The sequence below is a fragment of the Apaloderma vittatum genome, unplaced genomic scaffold (assembly GCF_000703405.1).
Source record: "Apaloderma vittatum isolate BGI_N311 unplaced genomic scaffold, ASM70340v1 scaffold1262, whole genome shotgun sequence".
In the NCBI taxonomy this organism is placed as follows: domain Eukaryota; kingdom Metazoa; phylum Chordata; class Aves; order Trogoniformes; family Trogonidae; genus Apaloderma; species Apaloderma vittatum.
The window spans coordinates 34,162-58,440 of NW_009702839.1; the positions used below are offsets into that span (position 1 = coordinate 34,162).

General features: G+C 36.6%; 1 protein-coding gene across 1 annotated transcript; it reads right to left on the bottom strand.

The window, feature by feature from the left end:
* Positions 1-320: 320 nt before the first annotated feature.
* LOC104270100 (protein FAM63B-like) lies at positions 321-23,453 on the bottom strand. Its single transcript, XM_009864359.1, has 9 exons — positions 23,288-23,453; positions 20,574-20,654; positions 18,867-18,931; positions 16,002-16,160; positions 15,002-15,104; positions 14,305-14,447; positions 4,149-4,322; positions 2,742-2,915; positions 321-1,355 (listed from the first exon to the last, which is right to left on the bottom strand). Exons 1-9 carry the CDS (start codon positions 23,451-23,453, stop codon positions 1,236-1,238), a joined length of 1,185 nt encoding a protein of 394 aa, XP_009862661.1. The 3' UTR covers positions 321-1,235.
* Positions 23,454-24,279: the final 826 nt, after the last annotated feature.

Consider the following 24,279-nt stretch of genomic DNA (forward strand, 5'->3'; position numbering starts at 1 on the left):
ATAAATACTACAAGACACAACATGTTTATTTGGTTCCCATAAATTAGAAAAATCTGGTTTCCAAAAATTCTAAATTAGTGATTTAAAAAAAAAGTTATTACATCTGACCACCTTTCCAAACAATCTCAGAGAGCAGCCTTGCTTCTCTCTCACCCTTCAGAAGTGTGCTTTTTAAGGATACATGACTTATAAAACAAACAAAAAAGTGTGTTTTTAACTACAGTACACTTGCTTATATATACAAGTGCACCTGTTAACATCATGTTAAAGTTCAAGGTACTTCTGGAAAAAAGGCAGATAGTTAGTTGTTTTACCTCTGCATTCTTACATAGAATAACATTTATTATAGACCTTAGTTCCCTCTCATCATTCATCTACCATATGGAGAGGTCAATAAATAAGAACTTATCTGGTCCAGTTTACCTACAGGAGAAAAGATACTAAATGGAAAAGTTACCTATAAAATTACTTGTTTAACCCTGATAACATCTGAGTTGCCATACCCAGTTCGTAATTGCAAGAAAAGCAAACAATATTCATCTTGCTTCTTAATAAATGCCCCAATTTCTACAACAATTTTTTGTACTATGCCTAGCAAGTCACGTCTTCTTGGGGCAAGAAATCTGGCCAGGAGGTGCAATGATAGCAGTAACACAGTATAAATCTGGGTTCAAAAAACGGAACATACCAGATCCAGAAGCAAAGAGATCTGGACACATTGAGGAGGCAGTGCCCGGCTGTTATTTGGGCTCTTGTGTCGTGAAGACTATACCCGGCCTACGATATAGTTTCATACTATGTAAGGAACACAGAACTCTTGTTGTGCTAGTGTGCAGACTTCAGGAAAAAAGTCTTGCACAAAATGAATTACCTCCTTTCTTTAGAGTAGAAGATAAAATAGCTTACTAACTGATATAACGAGTAATGGATGTCACTATGACACAAAACTTGCCATGATTTGTGTGTTCAGCTACAAGGTGCAGTATTTCTTAGGACTAACTCAAAGCACAGCCGCATCCAACTGTGATTTGGAATTCCATCTTGAGCAGCACGCACTATGACTTTGAAGAAGGTCTGTATGATTGTAACAAAGTCACCCATCTTCTCTTGAAACATGAACAAAATCCATGGGGTAATCAGGCACAGGCGGCATGTAACGGGTTTGTCTTCCTTTTTATTCCTTGGTTTTGCTTCTGAGGACATGCACTTGGGTCCAGACTAAATCCACTTTTCTCTTACAAGAGAACACAGCTATTCTTTTCTTTTTCTTTCTCTTTCTCCCGAGGCTCTTTACGTTTGCGCTCATTGCTGCCAGATTGTCTTCCGCTTGCTGGAGAAGCAGCGCCTTGAACCTGCTATATAGAAAAAAACCAAATATTGAATAAAACAAGCATTATTGTAGATAGAATAGGTGCGTGCTCAAGTTCACAAAGAAAAGTTACACAGATAGCAGAAATCAGGTAGGGTCTTTTTGCATAAATACTCTAGAACTGAAACAAAACTCATTTCTAAAACAATGAAGTCAGCTGAAAATATATTTCAAGTGCTGTATGTCCCTTCTGTTAGAGTGTCTACATATTTAGATCAGTTGTTTCAATTACAAAATTTGGCTTCAAGCATTTTCTGGCGCTTCTACATTACTGTACTGGGATGTTTCCCTAGTTTCTTTTGTAAGGACATAATCCACATCTCAGAGCTTGCAGAGTGAAAATGTTGGTTTTGACAGCTAGGGAAGGCAAAGCAGCAGCTTTTCGTGACTAGAAACTAAGAGCTTGCAATGGGGTTGGTATACGAAGGCAACTGAACTTTTGTTAATTCACCATCTGTTCCAGCTGTTGCCATTCATGGCTGCAAAGGAGCGTACTGTTCCGTCCTGTTCAACAGGTTCTTCTGTTGTTGCTACCTTTCTGCAACTAGCAGTAGTGAACCTTAAAAGTAGCTACCAATGATTCTAGGAAAGTGACAAGCAGTGGAAAATGCGCAATTTTTAATTGTCAAAATTCTTCTTTCATGCTCAACACGCACATCAGTTAATGGTTCGGAATTGCTTCAGGTTATCAAAGATTTAGCCTTCATACACATTATTTTGTACAGATTTGGAAAGAAAAAGGAGTTCTGCAAGTCCTCCCTGAATCCAGAACACCAGCTTATATATTGCCTCTTGCACACAAGACTCAATTACATGGCAATTTATATAAACATGTGCATGAATCACATTTCCCAAGCATTTTGAGTACGACTGCTTATGAGAAGGGGACAGAAGGGTGTACTGTGAGAAACCATTCATTTCCTAATTTGAAACGGGACTGGATAGATTCACATATCGTAGACTAAAAATGTAAAGCAACAAACTTCCGCAAGACAAAGACAAGATTTCGACTACTATCAAAAAGCTCTTATCTGAATGCTTATTTGCAAGAATGTAGATTAGCTAATACAATCTTTGTAGCCTTATGTATTAACTCATGCCATCATTCAACTCGAATAGGATATAGTAATAGTCAATTCGGAAGGTTAGGCCTGCTTTACAGTATTTAAATGGAAGCAACGGCCATGCCTGCATGCACACTCCAACAATTCTATTTCTTAAGATTCCTATATTAATCTTGTCACTCGCTGTACAGAACGTAAATAGCAGTCTTACCAGTTTGAAGCCCTTAGAAATGCAGACATGTCTATGTAATTATTAAGTTAGTACTCTCTAAAACTCATTATTGTATTCTCTAGTAACGCTTTATTACCTGGACCTGAGCAGCTGCTTGTTCTTGTTCCTGATAGTACTGGGAAGCTCTCCTGTCCTCCTCTTCCTGGAGCTTCTTCGCTAGCTCTAGATCACTGATTCCTTCTGGGATCTGCTCCCAGTTAATCTCTTGATTTTGCTGCTCTTGTTGTAGAGACAATGCCATCAGATAATCCTAAACAGTAAACTTGTTTATTAATGCTCTTTCACATAGAAAACAATCAGGAAATATTCATTTGATGTGACAGCATGTGCAGCTACACAGTACCATCACTTCTCTCCCACCTTCATCTTCAAATACATTCATCTCATGGAAAACAGACATTTATTTCAAAGCCTGTTCACAACTCAAGATGCAGAAAGGCTGAAAACAGCTACCTTACATTTCTCCTTTCACAGTGCCTATGTCATAGCATACAATACACAAAAGCTAATATAAAAATAAATTGCTTTCAGGTTTAAATTCCATTACCCAGACAGCAGGAAAAGACAGTGTCAGCTCATACCAGTTCTAGGTAGAAGTCAAGATTTTGAAGCTGTTTCTTTGTAACCTGCTATTTCTAATTAACACTCTGATTATGTTTGATGGGGTATCTGTCTCCAATCTACTGAACAGTGTTGACAGTACATCAGTAAGGAACATTAACTCCTAAATAGATGATAAAACCAAAAGGTACTTTTGGATATATCCAAACAGACAGTAACTCAGATATTACTAGCCCGTTATCTGTGCCAGTTTCTCTATTCTACAAGAGAGACACACTGCTTGCATTTATTAAAAAGCATCTGCTTATTCATTTTTCCCCAGTATAATCAACATTAATAGTGATGATTATAAAGTTATCCTGCTTCAGAAGGTAAAATTTCCAAGGAGCTTGGTCTTGCTATATGGTTATGCATTAACTAGTACAAAAAAGTCCTGTCTTGGACACAACTTCTGGAAACTATTAGATATAGTTAAGAACAACAAATAACCACCCAGTCTGCTCTGGTTTTCATCCTACATTCAGCAAAGTGGGCATGAGAGGGCAAAGTTTGGCTATGACAATATTAATGAGCCAAAACAAATGTATTACAGGGAAGAAGTTTCACAATGCTGTTTCTGTTTCCATATACAGGGCATTTCACCCAAGTTCTTTGCAGAACTAGTTTCTGAAAGATTAAAATCAGATTTTCTAAACTGTTCACAGTTGGTCTTACTCTTCCTCCCTTGAAGTAACGCTAATACTTCAAAGTAGCACTTTTGAGAACCCCAACCTACGTATCTAAGGAATTTTTTGTGTAGTCCTATATATGCACAAGTACACATACATATATATCTGTAAATGTACATATAACTGACTAAAAATAATTGCTCTATAATCACAAACAAACAGAAAAATACAATAGAAAGGCAGAAATCCAGTACTTGATCTATTTGATCCTGCTGCCCTCTGTAGACAGTTTCAGGGTCCGATGGAGGCCGTAGGTGGAATTCAGAATCACAAAAGTTTCCATCACCGTCTACGTTGTGTAAGCTTTCCCAGACAACTTTTTCTTCTGTAAGAAAGCCCTGGTCTGTTACCAGCAGGTAAAGCTGACCCTATACAGAAGAATAAAAAAAAAATCCGTAACATTTTTAAAAAGTATTTTTTACAATCTGATATAATTAGCAGAAATGATGAGCTATTGCATTCCAGTAAAACATTCATTTTGGTTTTTTAGCAAGTTTGAAATGCAGATGAGTATACAGCATTAAAACACGATACTAAATTAACACCCACACTTAAGTTCCATATTCCACCTTGCAATTTTTCATTATTAATGAATGTTCATATTGACTATAAATTACATTAATATATACCTTGATACCTCCTTGGAAACACACCTGAGAAGTACACCTCAAAATTGGCAGCAAAAATTTCAAATCCCAGGACAAAATCACATTGAATTCCAAAGGCAAGGTTTGGAGACAATATTGATCTTTCCAAATAATCCAAGAGGCATTACCTCAAAACAATCACATCTCAGACTGCATGTTTTATAATGGGGTTTGATAGAACCAGAGGTTTATTTCAATTAAAAAAAAAACAACCTAAAATTTAGGATTTTTGCTATCCCTTGTCACCAATAACTGCTTCTGTTGTATTTTAGCCTTTTTACAGTTCCATAAGGTCAAATTTCTCTATTTCAAACTCAGAAATTATAAAATGGGCTGGTCCGCGAATGAAAGAGACAATACTAACAACTCCAGAAGCCAAAGTACCAGAAGGGCGAAATGCAAGGTTAGGTTGAAGGAGTGAGAGAGAAGCTGAAATAAAAGAGAAATTATAAAAGCAGGCCTAGAGTAAAAGGAGGTGGTGCTGCATATTTGACAGACAGCACAGCAGCACAAAACATCTCATTTAAATTTCAATTTAAATTAGATTTTAATCTTATCCTACACTTTTTTATAATGTGTTTAGAATTATACTCCAAAGCAAAAATGTTATTATTGACCATATATTGCATTAAGACTGAAGGTTCCATTATTATTAATGAATGTACCAGATTAAGACATTCCATGTAAAATCTGTTGCAGTGTTTCAGCTGTAAAAATCAAAGCTGTTTATTGTGACATGCACAAAAAATTGCTATTTGTATCACAGCAGCACACAAAGGGTTCTCAGAGATCACTGTGCTAAAGATGTACCAAAACACAAGGGGCAGTTCCTGTTCTAATGGTTTCATAGGCTGCACAGAGAAAAACCGCAAACATCTCCCCTGTTCAACAAGTACAGAACTCGCTCTCTGATTTCTCTCAAGTTACTAGAAAACTGTCTATATGAGATACTGAAATTAAAATCAGATCTCTTAGCTCTTAGTTTACAGCCATCCCTTCAGTGGTCAAATATTATTTGAAGACTCACATGCAGCGATTGCTCTAATATTGCCTGATGCCACAGGATGTACTTAGACAAAAGGCTAAACAGAACAGATGAAAAAACCCACAGAGGACACTACTATACATTCAAGCTGTAGAATGAAGTTACCCCCGTACAGCTGGAACTATAAACATAAATAAAATTGTCAGTAACAAGTCTGATCACATAATATGATACAAGGAATCCTCTTTACTAAGAACTGCTACTTCTGACACTTAAAAATCACCCTGAGAAAATAATTTAACTAAATTTCCAGTTGGTGCAGAATACCTATTTCACAGCATCTTATACACAAGAAGTCTTTAAAAAAAACCGTAAAAACTAAATTGCAGAATCTTTAAGGTAAGGATTTCCGAACCTTTTAAATTTCATTCTGACCGTAAGATTCAAAGCCCAAGAAGAAAAAAAAAAAAGGGGCTGCAAACTGTTAATGCTTTCATCATCTCCCAATTATTGTAAACTGAACTTCTCACACACAAATATTCAAGTGTATCACTACCTTTATGAGACTAGAATCTAGTCCTGTCATTCAAAGCTTATTTTAAAGCTAACACTTGGTTGAAATGGAGAACTATTTCAATCTTAAATAAAATTCATATTCTTATTTTCTGTTTAAGACATCCTCAGTTAACTATATCTGAATGCTGATTTTTAAAGTGTCACCTTACAGTACAAAAGCATTTTAACAGTTCCCCAATGAAAGGCAATATACTACATATCACCTAAAAAATACTATTCCAATTCCAATTGTTTAGTTTGAAAATATGCTACTTCACCCTAACAAAATCTAGCAAACCAACAACCACAGGCTGCCTAGTACACAGTATAAGAGTTCCTTTTCACTTTATTGGAATGAAAAAACAATGGGAAAGCACAGATCAGAGATCCAAACTCATCTTCCCCATTTTGGTTTTTTATGAAGTGCTTTATCTCTACTAGATATTAGTGTAATTTAATGGAATTTCTAAAAAAAAAAAAAAGAAAACCCCAACAAATAGATTCCCAAGGACCATCATGATATTGCTAATGTAACTTTGGGTAATAATTGGACAACTTTCAGCTTCATACACAAAATAAGGAGTCAGCTCTTTTGGTATGAGGTGCCATGTAGCAGCTTATCTCTACAGACACCAATCTTCCTAGAACTTCAGGAGGTTCATTCCTTCTGCTTGCAACGAGCATACAGAGGCCGCACCTACCGGCTGGTTTTACAGGCACTGGTTTAATGTCGTGTGTGTTCTCTTCCCACTCCTAAAGGCTCACAGGCCAACAGCCGGCACACCCAAACTCCACTGAGGGGATTTAGTGATATGACAAAATCTTTTTTCCTCACGTGACCTTCATGTTGCCTATAAATTTGAGCCGCACAAAATAATGACGTGCCTGGTGCCAGGAACCAGCGCTTCCCAGATGACGAGACCAGCCTGGCTGCTACAGCACAGCGACGCAACCACTGCCTAACGCTGGGATTTCTGACCTGATGCGTCCAGCAGTCTCCCAGCACACGTGCAGCCTGCCAAACACAGGGTCTACGCTGCACGACCACTCAGCGCAACACACAAGGAAGGAAAGAGAAAGAGGATGCACACCGACGGAATGAGGAAGAATTAGTAAGTGTAGAAACATTTATTTACACTGAACTAAAAAGTCAGGGAAGAAGCTTTAAAAAAAAAAAAAAGGTAAAAAAGAGAATGTGTTTTCTAATTCATAGATCATGGTCTTGATTCTCCATTTGCTTTCTAATCAAGGTTAAAGCTAAACCAGGATGATCAGCACACTAAGGTCATGCAACTAAGCTAACAAACAGTACATACATATATATATGTGTGTATGTATGTATGTATGTATGTACTATGTTTGACTTCAAGTACACCTCACCCGGAACAATATCATACTTTACAGAATGAGTGTGTTTCTAGCTTCATAAACTATTAACTGGCCATTTCTACAATTTCAACATTTTCTTTCAGGTTTATTCTTAAACGTGGGGGATTTTTAGTAAATACATAGTCTCATGGGTTACACTGCGCCCCAAAATACTTGCACATAATATACAGCAATAACATCTACTAATACATTGTCAAGAGGGAATAAAAGAATAAATGAAAGTCTGAAGTGCATAACTGACACGGTAAACTGTGCCTAAAATAAAGTTAGGAATAATTATTTATCCTAACAATCAATATCTAGATAGTGTAGACCAATGCCCAAATTTTATAGTTTCACATATAAAAGGCTGGAAATAAAGCTAAGGATAAAAACGCAATTATTCTTCTGAAGAATGATCTCTTAGTCTTGTAGTTCGCACTAAAAATGTCTCCAAAATGCAGAGATGTAGGCTGCAGATGATGTTACTGGTTACAAGGCCTCCTTTGCTGTGTTAATTTCATGACCAGATTAAAGGAGTTGATTAAAATTATTGCTTTCAAACTAGTGCTGAAAACACGGTAACTGGTGTGAGAACAAGTTTAGAAAACTGGAAAGGAAACCCAGGCACCTCTCCAGGAATGTCACACAGTAAAGACAAACACTTCAAGCCTTATGCGTTAAAGTCTATATAAATGTTCTCTTGGACTTCTGCATCAGACCCCTTTGTTTTTATGAAGGTGTTTTATGCTGACATGAATGAGTGCTATTATTTTGACATTAGTCTAATCTAGTAGAATGTTTTAACTGTTAGAGCAAATTAAGATTATTTTTTTTAAAGTATACACCATTTGATTCAAAAGAGCAACCCTCAGAATAAAAGTTGTACACTTACAAAGAAATTGAGAAATATTTAAATGTGTTTTAAAGAAGTTACATACGTCGTCTCTACTATGCCAGACTCCAACACCATCTTAAACAATCAAGGAAAAAGTGCCATTATTGCTATGGAGTATACTTTTTTATTTGAATAAAAATCTGTGTCGAGTTCTGAAACAGAAACCCAAAATTTATAAACTAGGAAACATAATTGCAACACACACAGTTAAAAATCCAAACAGGTGTCTTAACTGTTCCTTTTTGGTAAAGAAAAAAGGTTGTATTACAGTCATGTCAGTGGGAAAAACATTCCAACTGAACTAAGATATTCTTACCAAACTGATCCCCTCTTTACAGTCCTGTTTTTCCTTGATCTAGGGAATTATCATTTGATGCATTTATTATCTGTGCAATGAAAAGCAAAGGCAAAAAAAAAAATAAAAATCTTTAACTGTTGAAAATGATTACTGTATAATCACACGAGCCAAGACTATAAATATGCGATTAAAGGGACAGGAAGTAGAATAAATGACTACTTGGGCAAAAGGGACAAGTAATAGTGAAAGAGATTAAGAATCTGATAATTGAACTGCCATTATCAACTAACACTCACCAGACTTCAACAGAAGTCTAATATATTACAGAACTGCCGTATTTTCTTTTCTTTTATATGCAATAGAGTTTTTAAAAAGTATTACATATTTTGTCTATAAAGATAAACATGCTTCTAATACTTATTTTTTTTTGCAAATCAGAAATAACATTGTTTTATGCAAGCTTAATTCAATATTCAGAAAAGGAATAGTAAAATACTAATTATTCAAGATAAAAAAAATATAAACTGAGTAAACAAATTATAATTGAACTGATGGTCTATTCTGAAATGCAATCTACAATTCTTCATAATTGCACTGTGATACCAACTCAGCAGCTTTAAAAAAGGTGAAGCCTATAGAGAAAGATTACTTCAAAACTTGCCATAGTAATTTCTGACTAAAATCTCACTGCCACCATTCTACTATTGTCACTTTACTCTCAACTTCCACAATTTTAAAGTGAATGCACTATCTAAAATGCAAAAACATATTCTTGAATAAGCCCTTTCCATTTAACTCTTACTCTCAGCATCGGGAATTTGGAAACTACACAAAAATGGCACAAATAGTTATTTGCCTACAGATTAATCTTTTAGAAGTGTCCATATATTAAACTGAAGTATTTCTAAACAGTAACAAATCACAGAATGTCAGGGGTTGGAAGGGACCTCTGGAGGTCATCTAGTCCAACCCCCCTGCCAGAGCAGGTTGCACCGGGTGGTATCCAGGTGGGTTTTGAAAGTCTCCGGAGCAGGAGCCTCCACAACCTCTGTGGGCAGCCTGTGCCAGCGCTCCATCACCCTCACAGTAAAAAAAGTTCCTCCTCACGTTGAGGTGGACCTTCCCATGCTCCCATTTGTGCCCGCTAGCTCGCTCGGTCACTGGGCACCACTGAAAAAAACGCTGGCCCCATTCTCCTGACACCCACCCTTTAAGTATTTGTAAGCATTGCTAAGATCCCCCTGCAGTGTTCTCCACACTAGAACGCCCCAAGTCTCTCAGCCCTTCCTCGTAAGAGATGTTCTAGTCCCCTCACCATCTCTGTAGCCCTTTGCGGCAGTTCCCTTGTCTTCTTGAACCCGAGAGCCCAGAACTGGACACGGTACCTTTTCAAATACAGTGATAGTGAACTACAACCAGTTTTCCCCCTTTTGCTTTTTCTCTTGTTCCTAAGTCAAATACTCTTTTTAAAATAATGTATATTTTTAAAGTGTTCTAATACGGCTTCCCACCAAAAGTATTATCTTCATCTCCATAATTAGTATAGAAAAGCCTTTTAAATATCTGCTAGCAGAGACTTTTTACCTACAGTATGTAACATGATGTTGCTGTCTGTTCACGAACATTCTATTTCTGATCGTGTAAGAAACAAGAAAAGTACATTTTATTATAGTTAATTTAGTAACAGTTAAAAAATAATATTAAAATGAAAGCCACATTTGTGATGAGTCACTCCAGTTCCCTTCCTTATAAACTCCTTTACTATCCATGCAAAAAAAAAATGAAAAAAATCCTGGAGTCAACAGAGACAAAGCAAGAATGAGTAGATTAACCAACCTAACAGTCATGCTAGCTGGTCACTAGTATGCCCAATATTTCCAAGGAGCTATTGTTACTGTGCAATGACTTGTAACAACAGCCTACAAAAAAAAAATTTCAAAGTAAAGATACAGGATTTCAGAATACTGTGCTGTTTATTCACATTTGCACATAACTCATTTCAGTAAAACAGCCCTCTAAAGTCAGCAATCCAAAAGCAAGGCAAAGATCCTTTGATCTGTCACTTGAAAGTCACTTGAAATTCAATGTAATTGGGTAAAGTGTTGTCAGGGTTAGCAAATATTCTATTTTTAAAATGGCACTATGTCAAATAATAAAACATGCAAAGTCTTTGTAATGAAAGACTAAAAAAACAGGAAATGTAAATTACATGCACAAAGGATGTTACCGGTCTTCCACCTCTGCCATTTCTGATTTAAAATATCCAAACGTTATGCCTTATTAAGGAATGAGAAGTAAATGCATATATAATGTTTTAAAACAGAAAAGATCTATTATGTCTAAAGCAAGATCACCGCATAAGATATGGAAAGAACTCTAATACAATTTAAAAAAAACAAACCTATTCAAGCAAGCACCACAAATACTAAAAATGGCTCAATCACAATCATATGACTGTTACGTGGCACCAGTATAGAGCAGATTAAAGGCTATCTGGGTTCATCTGTTTTATTAGAAAAACTGGTATGTCAAACTTTAAAATGTCTCCAATTTATAATTATTGCTCTTTGAGTTACTTCAGTATTGCCAAGTACTTAATTTTCTTAAATTGCCTGCTCCTCAATTCTAAAGCTGATTCTAGAAAAAATAAGCATAAGAGAACACAGAACAGGCTTCTGTGCTTCCTTTAAAAAAAACTTAGCCATCTTGTTTTTTCCTTTCTTCCACTACATTAAGATCAACCTACATTCTACTTCCTTTGAAATATAACATACTGAAATCCAAGTCCTTTCACTAAAATATTGGCCTTGAAAAACTCCACTGAACCCAGTGGGCAACTCACTGTATCAGCTGTACATGACAGCTTCCAGATAAAAGTTTAAGTATTAGTTCAATATTTAAACAGGTAATGTACCTAAGGGATTTTCACTATAAATTCTTGCTAATTATTCAAAGCATAAATGTTTCTAAAAATACACAAGTTGTATTATAGGTAGAATTCCCTTTTGTTTAACTTCAGAACCGTTTTGTTTGTATGTTTCCGTATGCTGTTTGGAGGCAGAAAAGGAAAAGGCAACTAGAGAAAGGTAAACAAATTACACAGATCTTGTCCAAGTTCTGCAGTTTTGTTTTCTGTGGCATATGTTGCATCTTCAGTTTTCATAATTGATGGATTTTTCTCCATAGTCCAGCTACTGATGATTATTGATGATGACTACTGCTCAACAGTGAAGTAACAAAATTCTATTAAAAATCTGCAGAGCTAAACCTAGTAAAAAGAAAGAGCTAAGCAGCTGAAAAATCTCAGAATTCAGCACTCTCGAATACCCTAGAGGTACAAAGATAATTTTTTTTAAATCTTTTTTTTAATTCAGGAGGATATAAGTACTTTATCTGGAATATCCTTTAAACAAAGTCAGGGGAAAAAAGTTTCTTGCACCTCTAAGCACAATGTGTATCCAGAAGGCATAGCTCTACTTCTATTTCGAGCAGAGATATAGCTCTTTTTAAAACCAAATTGTTTTGAGGTTGGGGTTTTCTCCCCCTTATAATGAAAGCAATCATAAAAAAAATGTACAGGTTTACACAACAAGCTACTATCAACTCATGCAAAAGATAAGTTTAGAAAAATGGAGAGAAGCAAAACTATACATCTTAAAATTGTGACATAAATAAGCTTCATCAAGAAATACAACAATTATAGTTCTAACCAAACAGATATATTCCATAGTGGGTTTTTTTCTTTATTTTAAACAGAGGGAGGGTAAAGCTCATTTCACCTGTCCTACTGCTTTGAGAACATCGTTGTACCCTGATTTAAAACAAAGTAAAGCTAATCATTATTTATCAGGACTATTACCAGCTTTATCTCAGCTTATGAGTAGTTATTCAAAACACCAAAGATAAGCATTGGCAGTTAAGATCAACAGACTGAAAGAGGGGGGAAAAGGAGTAGTACTGCCAAATGGAAAAGTTTGTGTCATTCACATGAGGTATATGACATGACCATACAACGGGAGGTGAAAACAGTGGGTTTGTATGTTTTTACACACCCCCTCTTCTTGCATTTATTACCATTATTCATAAAGACAAGTGTACATGAAATTAAATTCTTATTAAGTAACAGATAACCAAAATATAATTTCAAGAGTTCTATACAGAGGTAAACACTCATACATGTTTGAAAGAGATGTCTCAGGATTAGTTGACATCGCAAGCCAATGAAAACTTTAAAATATTCACGTTTATCAACGAAGGGAATGATTAAATCTTAGGAGGCAATTTGACCATGCCCCTTCCTGCCCAAATCTGATACATAAAAATACACTACCATCTTAGTAAAGGCAAAGTTGTGTTAGAACAAAGACGCTCCATAAGTGATCATAAATTTGCCAAGCCAGATTCTCCATTCCACAGAGGAAGGAATCCCAGAAGGATTAACCAAGTTGTCACTTGCTTTTTGTATCCTGGAACAGTCCTTTCAGTTCTCACCATTTTGCTTCCTCAGTTGCAGATTCTAAATAAATACATAGTCTCTTTCCTTACAAAAGGACACAATACTGCAGCTGGTCTCTACCTCTCCAAATGCACGGTATTTTGAACACCATGATCATAGAATCATGGAACGTTTTCAGCTGGAAGAGATCTTCAAGATCAAGTCCAACCTTTGTCCTAGCCCTATCAACACCACTAAACCACGTCCCTCAGCACACCACCCCCATCTCTTAAACACCTCCAGGGATGGCAACTCAGCCACCTCCCTGGGCAGCCTGTTCCAATGCCTGACAACCCTTCCAGTAAAGAAATTCTTTCCAATATCCAGCCTGAACCTCCCCTGGCACAACTTCAGGCTATTTCCCCTTGTCCTATCACTCACCACGAGGGAGAACAGACCAACCCCTGCCTCGCTACAGCCTCTTTTCAGGTAGTTGTACAGGGCAATAAGGTCTCCTGAGGCTAAACAGCCCCAGACCCCTCAGCTGTTCCTCATATGACACATGCTCCAAACTCATTACCAGCTTGGTCACCTCTGTACCCTCTCCAGCACCTTAATGTCCCTCTTGTAATGAGGGGCCAAAACTGGACACAGCACTCGAGCTGAGGCCTCACCAGAGCCCAGTACAGGGGCATGATCACCTCCCTGCTCCTGCTGGCAACACCCTTCCCGATACAGACCAGGCTGCTCTTGGCCTTCTTGGCCACCTGGGCACACTGCTGGCAACTACTCATCTACTGTCCCAAATGTAAACCAAAGTTTTATATCCTCAGAAACGTCAAATTAGATTCGTTAACCTTCAATCCCAAGCAGCAGGTAAATTAAAGCCATTAAAGGAATGCACATCATATATAACCACAATAGGAGTTAACATAAAGACCAAACAACATAAAACAAAGAGCTACAAGATAATTTAAAATGATAATGAATCTTGATATCTAAAACACTGTAATCAATAATTCACAATTAACATTTGCTACAGGTCTTTACATTCACCATGTTTAGATACAACAAACTGGAATTTATTTCAAGACAGGGAAAACAAGCTTTGCTTTGAAATGAGAACACAAACCACATCAATAAAGACAAAAACATTGAATATACCTTGTATTTGGTCATGGTGCTAAAATGGTTGTTCCTGAAGAACACACAAAGCTCTCCCTCCTGGACAGCTGAAGTCAATTCGCACAGTCCATGGTATGTCAACTGTGTAGCTGTGTTATTCAGAAATTGCTCAGCTACAAATCCTACAAAAGCAATGCATACTGTTACATCTGTCTATTATATGCTTCCTAATATATAAAACCTGGTTTTTCCTATCTCCTCCCTACTAGCATGCCCCCATATTGCCACAAATCAGAGAACACATTCAGAGAGGGAAAAACAAGTGGAAAATTCTGAAGTCTCAGCATTGTAGATAACCCTCTCGTGTTCAGAAATGCTATATCCGGTTCTAATATTACTTTGTCACCACCTAATTCATATTCTAACTACAGGAGATAACACATAGACAACATAAAATTTGAATGCCGCCCACAGTAAGTTTTCATTAAAAGTTCTATCTTTTTTAAAAGTATATTAAACAGATCAAGAGAATGAAGTTGATCCTTGGTTTGGAAATTGCATGAGAGAAGTCCAGAAGACAAACACAGTGCTCTCTGCCTGCCCAGGGAAAGAAGTTCAGCAAACAGAATGCAGATCTTAACACCTGGAAACACCAAGACCCCCATAAAAAAAATGTACCCAAGATTTCATAGGGTAGATACTTTGATAAAGCACAGAAAAAAAATAAATTACCCACCTTCACTGACCAGTTCACTGTTGTCTGACTGTTTACAAGAAATGATCTTCTCCACTAGCTGATTGTAACTGCAGTTACCAACTGCTTTTACTATGTCGGCAACCTGGTGTAAGAAGAAACGGCATAAGAACAGAGAACTTTTGTGAAGAATAGAATACATTTGTAAGCAATTATTCAGAAAAAAAAAAAATAATGTCCTCTCTGTTGAAACCTTATCTCCCTAAAAACACTAGGCCAGAAAGTTTTAGCAAAAACTGTTACACATTTTGCTGTCTCAGTTCCCATTTTAAATCATTACTTTAACGCTTAACATAAAAAGCTGTTGCTGACATGGATGGAGGAGAGAATGGGACACCAACTATCCCAGCTGGACAGTGGGGAATGTCCAAGGGGGTAAGAGAACTCCAACTTTCATGAACAAGGCATGAAAAGAAAAAAAATCTGGGGCAGATTATTCCAGCCAAACTCACTAGTTTCCCCTTAAGAAAACAGTACCAGTTTACTGTTTATTAAACAACATAATGAAAAATAAAAATTACATGTTTGTAAAGATGCAGTTCTCTCTAACTCATTCTAACATCCTCAGTTCTCAAAAGCAGTGACTAGTAAATCAGAATTAAAGAAAGAAGGAAGGTAACCTTGCATTTCTTCCAAGTGTTCTCTAACAAGCTTTCAAAACAATGACTGGGACACTGTATCTGGCAACTTCCTGCCTCCCTCAGAATAATAATTCTCATTTATACAGTCATGAATTTAGCATAGAAGGTTTTGAAAGTTAACTTGACTATAGACCTAGTCCCTGCAAAGTCACCACACCAAAAACCACATACACTCTGTATTCACTCCTCTCTAAAGAAAATCCACTTTTTCTGACTAGATAAAAAAAATAAATCTATTATCATAATCATTATTAACTCAAGTTAAAATACTGAAACACCTCCCCTCCCCCCAACAGAATTCAGAATAATTTATATGCTGTTTGAATTATTTAATAAGTTACCTGAGGGTCCACTAACCATCCATGGTACAAGGGGATATCAAGAAGATCAAACACTATGCATTCAGGTGTGTATTCAAATACTCGTACACCTGTAAACTTCACATTGACATCCAGACCTGTCTGTAACTTATGTAGAATCGCCATTGCATCACTCATGTTCTGACAGCAGAAAGAAATAAAAAACAGATGACCAAATAGAGTTTTGTAGACTCAGTGGCTACTCTTGCAACCCTTCATCATTTAGTATGCACCAATTCAACATTTTGGAAAAAATTAAAAAAGTTAAGAAGTGGAAACTAGATAAACAACTGTTTCAGTGCATATTCATTTTATTCATTTTCACTCTGCCAGAAAAGAACTGCAAAATAAGATTTCTCCTTCCAATCAGCTATATCTGACTTTGCTCTTTTACACTCATAAGCTGGTTTTAGGCAGCTCCTGCTCCTCTCAGTTCTGTGTCCCATAGCCAGATGTCTGCAAGAAGAATTGGATTATAAGGGAATCTCCAAGCAACTCTCTTGAGGTTGCTTCTCCCCTTAAGTGCCACCTTATGAGGCAGGCTGAAGTGCTTGCCACCACATAATGAGTGAAGAAGCTGAACTGATCTACTTGCCCACTCTTTTGTGAGTTCAGTACTTAGTGGTGAACACCAAAGAAGAATCTTGATTTATTTTTTTTCTGTTTCTTAAAAGTTTTGCTATCGTATTTTGGACATACCTTTAAATCACCTGTTAATTCTCCTATGGAAAAAATTCATTAAAGTAGCACTTAACTTCAGTGGTGATCCCAATGCAACCCTAAAGTGAACTATCAACTTACGAATATCCAATCACACAAAGCCAAGATGAACCAAAGAAAAGTGCTTTGTGAAACAGTTCTCTTGAAGCAACAGACAAATAAGTTTCCTGACATGCAGGAAGAAGAATTTTCCACTTAGTTTTGCAATATTCTATTGCTTAAGAGGAATTCAGAATTGCAACAATGGGGGAAAAAGAATGACAAGACATAGAAATGCAGATGGGAAAGGAGATGCAGACAGAAAAGATTCACAGACTAAAACCACTCATTGCATAAAAATCTCTCAGAGATGTTTTGGAAGAAATAATGCTATCCTCTCCCTCTGCTAAATGAATAGGAAGGAAGTCTGTAGCAATTCAGCACTAGTTACCCACAAATTCAGATCATGTATCTACAGGTATTATTTGCATTTATTTTGCAATGTTTACCTAATAAACAAAACAGGAAAACTGCAGACATTGCTCACTGCAGTGTGAACACTACCATTTCTATTTTAGCTATTTCAATACCGTCAAAGCAACAAGCTCCTAAAAAAAAAAAATACAAGTACGCAAGGACGTAAACAGAACAGTTGAGTTTGGAAGGCACCTCTGACATTCATCTGGTCCACCCTCACTTCTCAAGCAGGGCCACTCAGAGCAAGCTGCCCAGGAATATGTCCAAACAGTTTTTGAGTATCTCCACCGATGAAGACTCTAAAACCTCTGTGGGCAACCTGTTTTTAAGTTTGTGCATTAGAACTTATGCTTTTTTTTTTTTTTGAACCAATTTTCACTCAAACAATTAAATCCCTCAAGCAAAAAAGAAAATTGCAACTGAAGTGAATATCTTGTCATGATGTTCAAATTATACTAAAATCTAGCATTACAAATCCATCTGTCCAAAAAATTTACTTGAATTTCTTGTATAAGAACATATGTTTGTTTGGACAAAGAGTATTAACTGTGTGACAAGGTGAACACAAAATTGTGATTAACATCACAACTTAGCTCCAATGCTTCTGAAATGTAATAATTTTGTAGGACTCGGTTGCCGGATTAGTTTCTTTTTCCCCTCCCATGCGGTATCACTCATGCGTCTACATTTAGAACGTTCCTAGAACAGAAGGTTTCTTTAAGATTGTTTGGTTGAATGCCATATATCTGAGCACAAGAAAGCCACAGAGGTTGTACTTTAACCAGGTATATAATTTTCATCATTCTCCTGTAAGTTGATTATAGCTATAATCTTCTACTGCATAGCACTGTGTGGAAAAAATAGCACTGATTTGTTACTACAAAAATAGTTCACATGATTTGGTATAAGTCATATTTTTTATTACTATTGAAAGAATCCACATTCAATCTCCATTCTAATTTCAACTATCAAGATATTCAATTTGGTTTTCAACACTGAATGACAAAAAGAAAAGAAGATCCAATAATAGATAGAATTGGCTTGAAACATAACACCTATCACAAATTCAAATCACTTTTCCATGAGCAATCAAAAAACCAGCTGTGACTATAGAGCCTGAAAAATTTCCTCCAAGAAAATAAATACTACATGTTTATTTACTTTTAAATAATAGCATTATCTTTTAACATAAAGGCTTCAGTGATGACATAAAAACAGTGGTCAGTGCTAATAATATTGCCTTTCAAAGCAAATCAACAATATTTTTGTCCATCATGACTTAGGAACTCTTACTGATTACTTTTCATTCTCAGAGAAAGTCTAGCAGGCACCACAAAACAGAGCACACTGAAGGACACAGAAGACTTCAAAGAGCAACCACTCTGTTACATACTTCCATCTCTACTTTTGTGTTGCAATTCCTCAATAAAACCAAAATTCTTTCATTACGCTCACTGCAGGCAAAAGAAATAATGTGATAATATAGTTTTTTTTCACTAACAGCAAGTATCTACAAATAATATTCTAAATCAAAGCCTAGAATAAAAAAAAAACTAACTATAAACAATGTTTGTATGCTTCTGGTTTTTAATAACATGAAAAAACTCAGGTGAGAAAAAGAAGTTAGTTCCTTCAGATATAAGAAACTGTATTTTACAAGCAGCTCCTTACCTGTTCATAATTTAGACGCTGAATTTCAGATATCTCTTTAGGTTTTGCATCAAGAATATAATCTCCTAAAAAAGACAAAAATAAAATTAGGTTTGACACCCAAAGCTTCAACATTTCTATGAACACTTCCGACTGAAATTGACTGATCATAAATACTACCATTGAAGCTTTCCATCAAGTTTGAGATTATATTGCTTTATAATCTGTGTGATTATGTAATGAAGTATAAAAAACATACTAAGATCACATCAAGAAATAAAATTCAAATGGCCAATGTGGTTACTAAATCTCAGTATCGTATTAATCTCCTAACTACTCAGAAAATTACCTTCCTCTGTGCCTCAACTTAAATTGCTCACAATAAGACATGTAATTGCATAATAATTTAAAAAAGCAACCACTTATCCTGACTAATACTATGAATATTTTGGCATGTGTCCATATACCCATATTTTAAAAGGCTTGTATTCCATCTGTGTCTACAAAACAAAGGTAATTTATCACTTAATCAATACACTGGGGTTCAAGATTTAGAACGTTTTTTGTGACTAGTATCAATAAACTACCTCTCCCAAGTTTCACAGATTTAATTTCAATGCTTTTTGTATTTATTCCCTTGCTCCATTCCTTAAAAATATGTTTCTACTCAGAGAAAAATATCATTACAGGCTTCCTCATTTATAATCTTTAAAGTGAATACTGTACAAAGTGGTTGAAGGGTTTTTCTTTTTTTAAGCTGTAGAACCACCATTTGGCAACTGCTAACCCTGTTGACTGAACAGGAACTTAAATAGTTTGAGTAATTTTGTTATTCAATTTAATAAGATAATTCATAAGTTAATATATGCCTTCATGACAGAATACACACATTTAGCCAGCTATGATTATGCAGTGGCTTTAGACAATATTATTCTATCTGAAGAATTCAAATGTTTACATACACACAGCAAGATTTCTTAAGATTTTATTATTTTTTAAAGTATGTAGTTAACTTTTCTTTCCCTGACAGATTCAGCAATATGCTTGGGAAAAGAACAAGCCACATTCTTTACAAGTAGAAATACAATTCAGTAAGATTTCTTTTTTCCTCCTGCTTAAGAAAAATCAAACCTAGTCTATTAAGCTCAAACGTGTTATATTTATTAGACTACAAAGGGAAAGAACTGTGGTACATAGAGCTTAAGAACTATTGCAACTGCACTTTTAACACCTGGATCATTCTGGGCTATGGAAGTTACAGACTTGTCAGGTGGAAACAGCTGCAGTTTTGCTGAACACTGAATCCAATGAAGTGCCAGCAAATGAGACCCCAATCACCGTGACAACCAAATTAATTTTTCCTGTTATTTTAATTGGGTCATACTACCAAGGTGAGAGTTACTGCAGGCAATTAAAGACACAGTTGACTTACTACATTCTGTCAACGATAACAAAACATTGTAAGAGACACGAGTAAGTTTTAACCTATCAACTTTTTGGTGTACTAAGCCATACCAACTGCATCACCAGACTAACAACTTAGGAAAGCAGTATAGAAAACTACTAAAAACAATTAAGGAAAAGCATGAGTAATCAAACATGCCAAATAGCTGTCTTGAAGCTTGTGTTCAGGTAAAGCTGAATAAAATAGTACATAAATAATCCAGTCCTCCTATATTACTACTCGCTAATAATACATAATGAAAAACATTTATTGTAACTACCAACCTAAGTATTCCATCAGCTGTTCAGCCGTTATGATTTCCATCATTGGTGGCAGCTTAATCTGTGAAAATAGAAGTATATTTTCTATAAAATGTCAAAACACTACAACTTAGAATGTTTCAATAAGTTATCTCTAAACAGATATCTTCTGATCACATTCGCCTCACCAATTTTTAACAGCATTAGCATACATAACAGCATTTCACTTTTTAGAGAAGCCACCTGCAGCTCTCTCTATAGTGCTCCCTACTCCCACCAAATCATTTCACCAGTATCCCCCTCCACTTCACAGGAGCTCCCACCCTTCGCTGCACAAGCTCGGCTGCGAGCACCCAGGATGAGTGGACTGGGAACTACAGCCATAGTGGGCAAAACTGCACCTTATTCAGAGAAGTCTTTGACTCTCTGCCTTCATTACAACTCATACATCTCACCACCAGTTTTAATCATATTTGAGAAAAGGCCAATGTGTTAAATACATGGATTTATAAGATTGGAAGAACAAAGAGACCCAAGTTAATATGGCCTTGTTATTTATACGCTAAGAAACATGCTCATACTGAAGTCGGAATCTGCCACACAGCATACGCCACACACTGATGAACCCACAGGTGATGGACATAGGAAGAAGCTAGCAGTACTGGGATCTGGAGGAGGCAGGCAATGAAAGTGCAAAATGTTAGTAAAGCAGAAAATGAGTGAGGCATAAATTCATAGGAAGGGAGGCTTAATTAGTTCTGCTTAAAAAAACCCAACCAAAACAAAAACAAAACCCACTTTAAACAGGAAGAAAGATAAGTCATGCATGCAGAGGCACATGAATTTTTTGAAAGTATCTTTTAAATGAGTGACAACCAAATGTAACTTAAATTTCTCAGCCTCTTTCCCAAACTCCTCTAATTTTCACTAATATTCCTTTCACTAATACTCCTGTTCATAATGTTCACAGAGAGTATTCACACAGGTGTAATATATTGTGCCATGCAAATAACAGGACTACAGGTTCAAAAAACTGATTCTTAAAACTTCCAGTTCTGAACTGGCAGAATTTGAGCCATAACAACCATTAGCTGTGCACACCTTGGAGTTGGGTCTGGCTCACTACGGCTCCAAAGGCACATCCATGCAAGAGCACAGATCAAAAATATTGAGGCTAGCTATGCCTAAAGTGGTTCTGGGACTGCAAATAATGTAGTATGAAGGAAAATTAGCATTGTTCCCTCAGCTATTAGCACCAGTACCGTGATGATTCTTTAAGGACTGAAGCTAGCTCTTTTAATTATTTATTTAAAACCATTCATACCAGTTCAGCCAGCGCTGCTTGAGGGTTTCTGCTCTGCACCACATTTGGGCATTTAGAAATATGCCTACACTACAAATGGCAGACGTAAAGCACAATTATATAGGTTACCTATATTTGAGCTCTAGGTATTCATGGCATAAATGTATTAACACTACAGAGTTGATGAATTGAAGGAGGTATTATTTGTATCATTGGTTAACTGAGTTCTATAACCAACTGTATCACTGGTTAATCTGAATTTTCTCCCACAACTGTCATGCTAAGGAATTTGTTTATTTTTACTGCAGAACCAAAGCAGTTTTACTCATATCTGCAGAATCACTCAGATATTAACTGCTTAATTAAACACTAAATAAATTTAATGGACTACTTCACAGCATAATTTTAGGGCTGGCATGTTTAGTGGGATCTTGATCACATCTTTAAAGTAGGTTAATGGGGTTCCAACACAGTCATAAGTACTTTTGAACAGAGCTGACTTAAGAAGAACATGACATTTCCTAAGTGTTCAAAGCCTCACTGTGAGTGCTTAAGCTACAGGAAACACACAACGAAGAGGAAATGGGAAAGAAAAACACCTTTAAAAAAAGGGAGAAAGAAAAATCATACATAATCACAGTCATTTTCCATATAAATCAACAGAAGAAAGTAATGGTAGTGAAAGTTGTTGTCCACAACAATTATTCTTTTGAGGGACAAGTTGAGGTTTCAACACTTAGTTGCTACGCTTTACATTTTAGGATAAAAGCGTTTCCTCAACTCCCACCCATTTCCTGTACTCCTCTAGGGTCATTTCCTCATGCCTCACCTCAAGCCCTCTTCCTAACTCTACCTACTTTTCATTTCCCACATTCAGGAGTGGAAAAATAAATCTCTCACCCAATTACAATGTGAGGTACAGCTGAGCCACCTTTGTAATTAAAAGACAAGACTGGTAAACAAATTTTCCTATAAAAGAGTTCGTCTAGTACAACTTACACAGTTTCTACATGAGACACCAAACTAGGAAACTACATAATATTAATTTTAAATACTTCCACCTTTCCACTGTATCCCCTCACTCTTCAGAAGGGCTTAAAGGAACCCCACAAACAAAAACCAAACAAAACCAGAAGTGACACAGTCCTGCACAGAAGCCAATACTTCCACAAACGCATGCAGAAGACAACCATGCAAACTTGTAACAGCTTATTATTTATAGACTCAGAGCACATTTATCTAAGCTGTGTAACTCCCCTGAATTCAGTGTTCCAGAAGAGGTAACAGGTAGCTCCAGGGTATCTTGATAAAAAAAACCAAACCAATTGATAGTCCCTGCAAACATCTAGCTCCTGCCTTGCAGGAACAGCTTCGCGAACTTATCACACAGCAGCCTGCCAGTACGTGCCACCGCTCGATAACCCTCACAGCTCACCCCTCAGCCAGGCTTCCTTCAGCCCCTCCGAGCAGGCGTCCTGTTCTGGAACACACACGGCTACAGGCACGCTGATTTGTAAGCTCAACTCATCCCGCAGATGCGGGGAGGAAGGCTGCCAAGGCCTCTGCTGCGCGTTCATCACAGGCTCACCAGCAACTCGCATTCGGAGGCTGAGCGAGTTCATCTGAGCAATCTGTGCAAATTCTGGCCATAAGGAGGTTTAGCTCAGTAACAAGAAAAAGCAGATCACGAGTAAAGGGCCAGTGCCAAACCTCAGACCAGGCACTGCCACTGCAGAGTCCAACAAATCAAGCGGATATCAGCAGGAGCACGCTGTACTCGGCTCCTCTGAAAAACAGCCATTTTTACAGGAAGCTAAAACTAACATTTTCTCATTAGATGTCTTTTACTCTACCTCTTCTCTGCTCCTCAGCCTGGATACATCTAAGCATAAACAGTTATATAACATTTATTTACATAATTATTACAATTATCTAAATAGGTAATTCATACAGTTTCATAAGTTACTAAAATTTTAGTAGAACTAGGCATGCAGGGAACACAGGTCCCAAAAAACTTCCATGTGTTGAGAGCATTGCTACAGAAACACTTTTAAAAACACTGTCAAGTACACTGCAGGGATTATTCTCCTACATATAAGTCTGTAAGGACAAGATATTCCACATGCACTCACTTCTCAAGACAATATTATTGATATTTGTATCATTATATTCTCCCTTAAGTCTTATTTTATGTTCCAAAACAATTTGTTTCTCTGTTCCCTGGAAATTTCAGATATGCAATTTCTGTGCAACGTGTTAAGGTTCATAGAGTTTTTCAGCTACATGACATCACACCGTACCTTAGAAAGAAAGAGCAGAATTACATGGCACCCTTATCGGTCTTTTATCATTTGATGATTGCCATGGAGCAGATCCCAAAAAAGGCCCCCCCCCCCCCCCAAACAAAGCTATTGTAAATATAAAAAG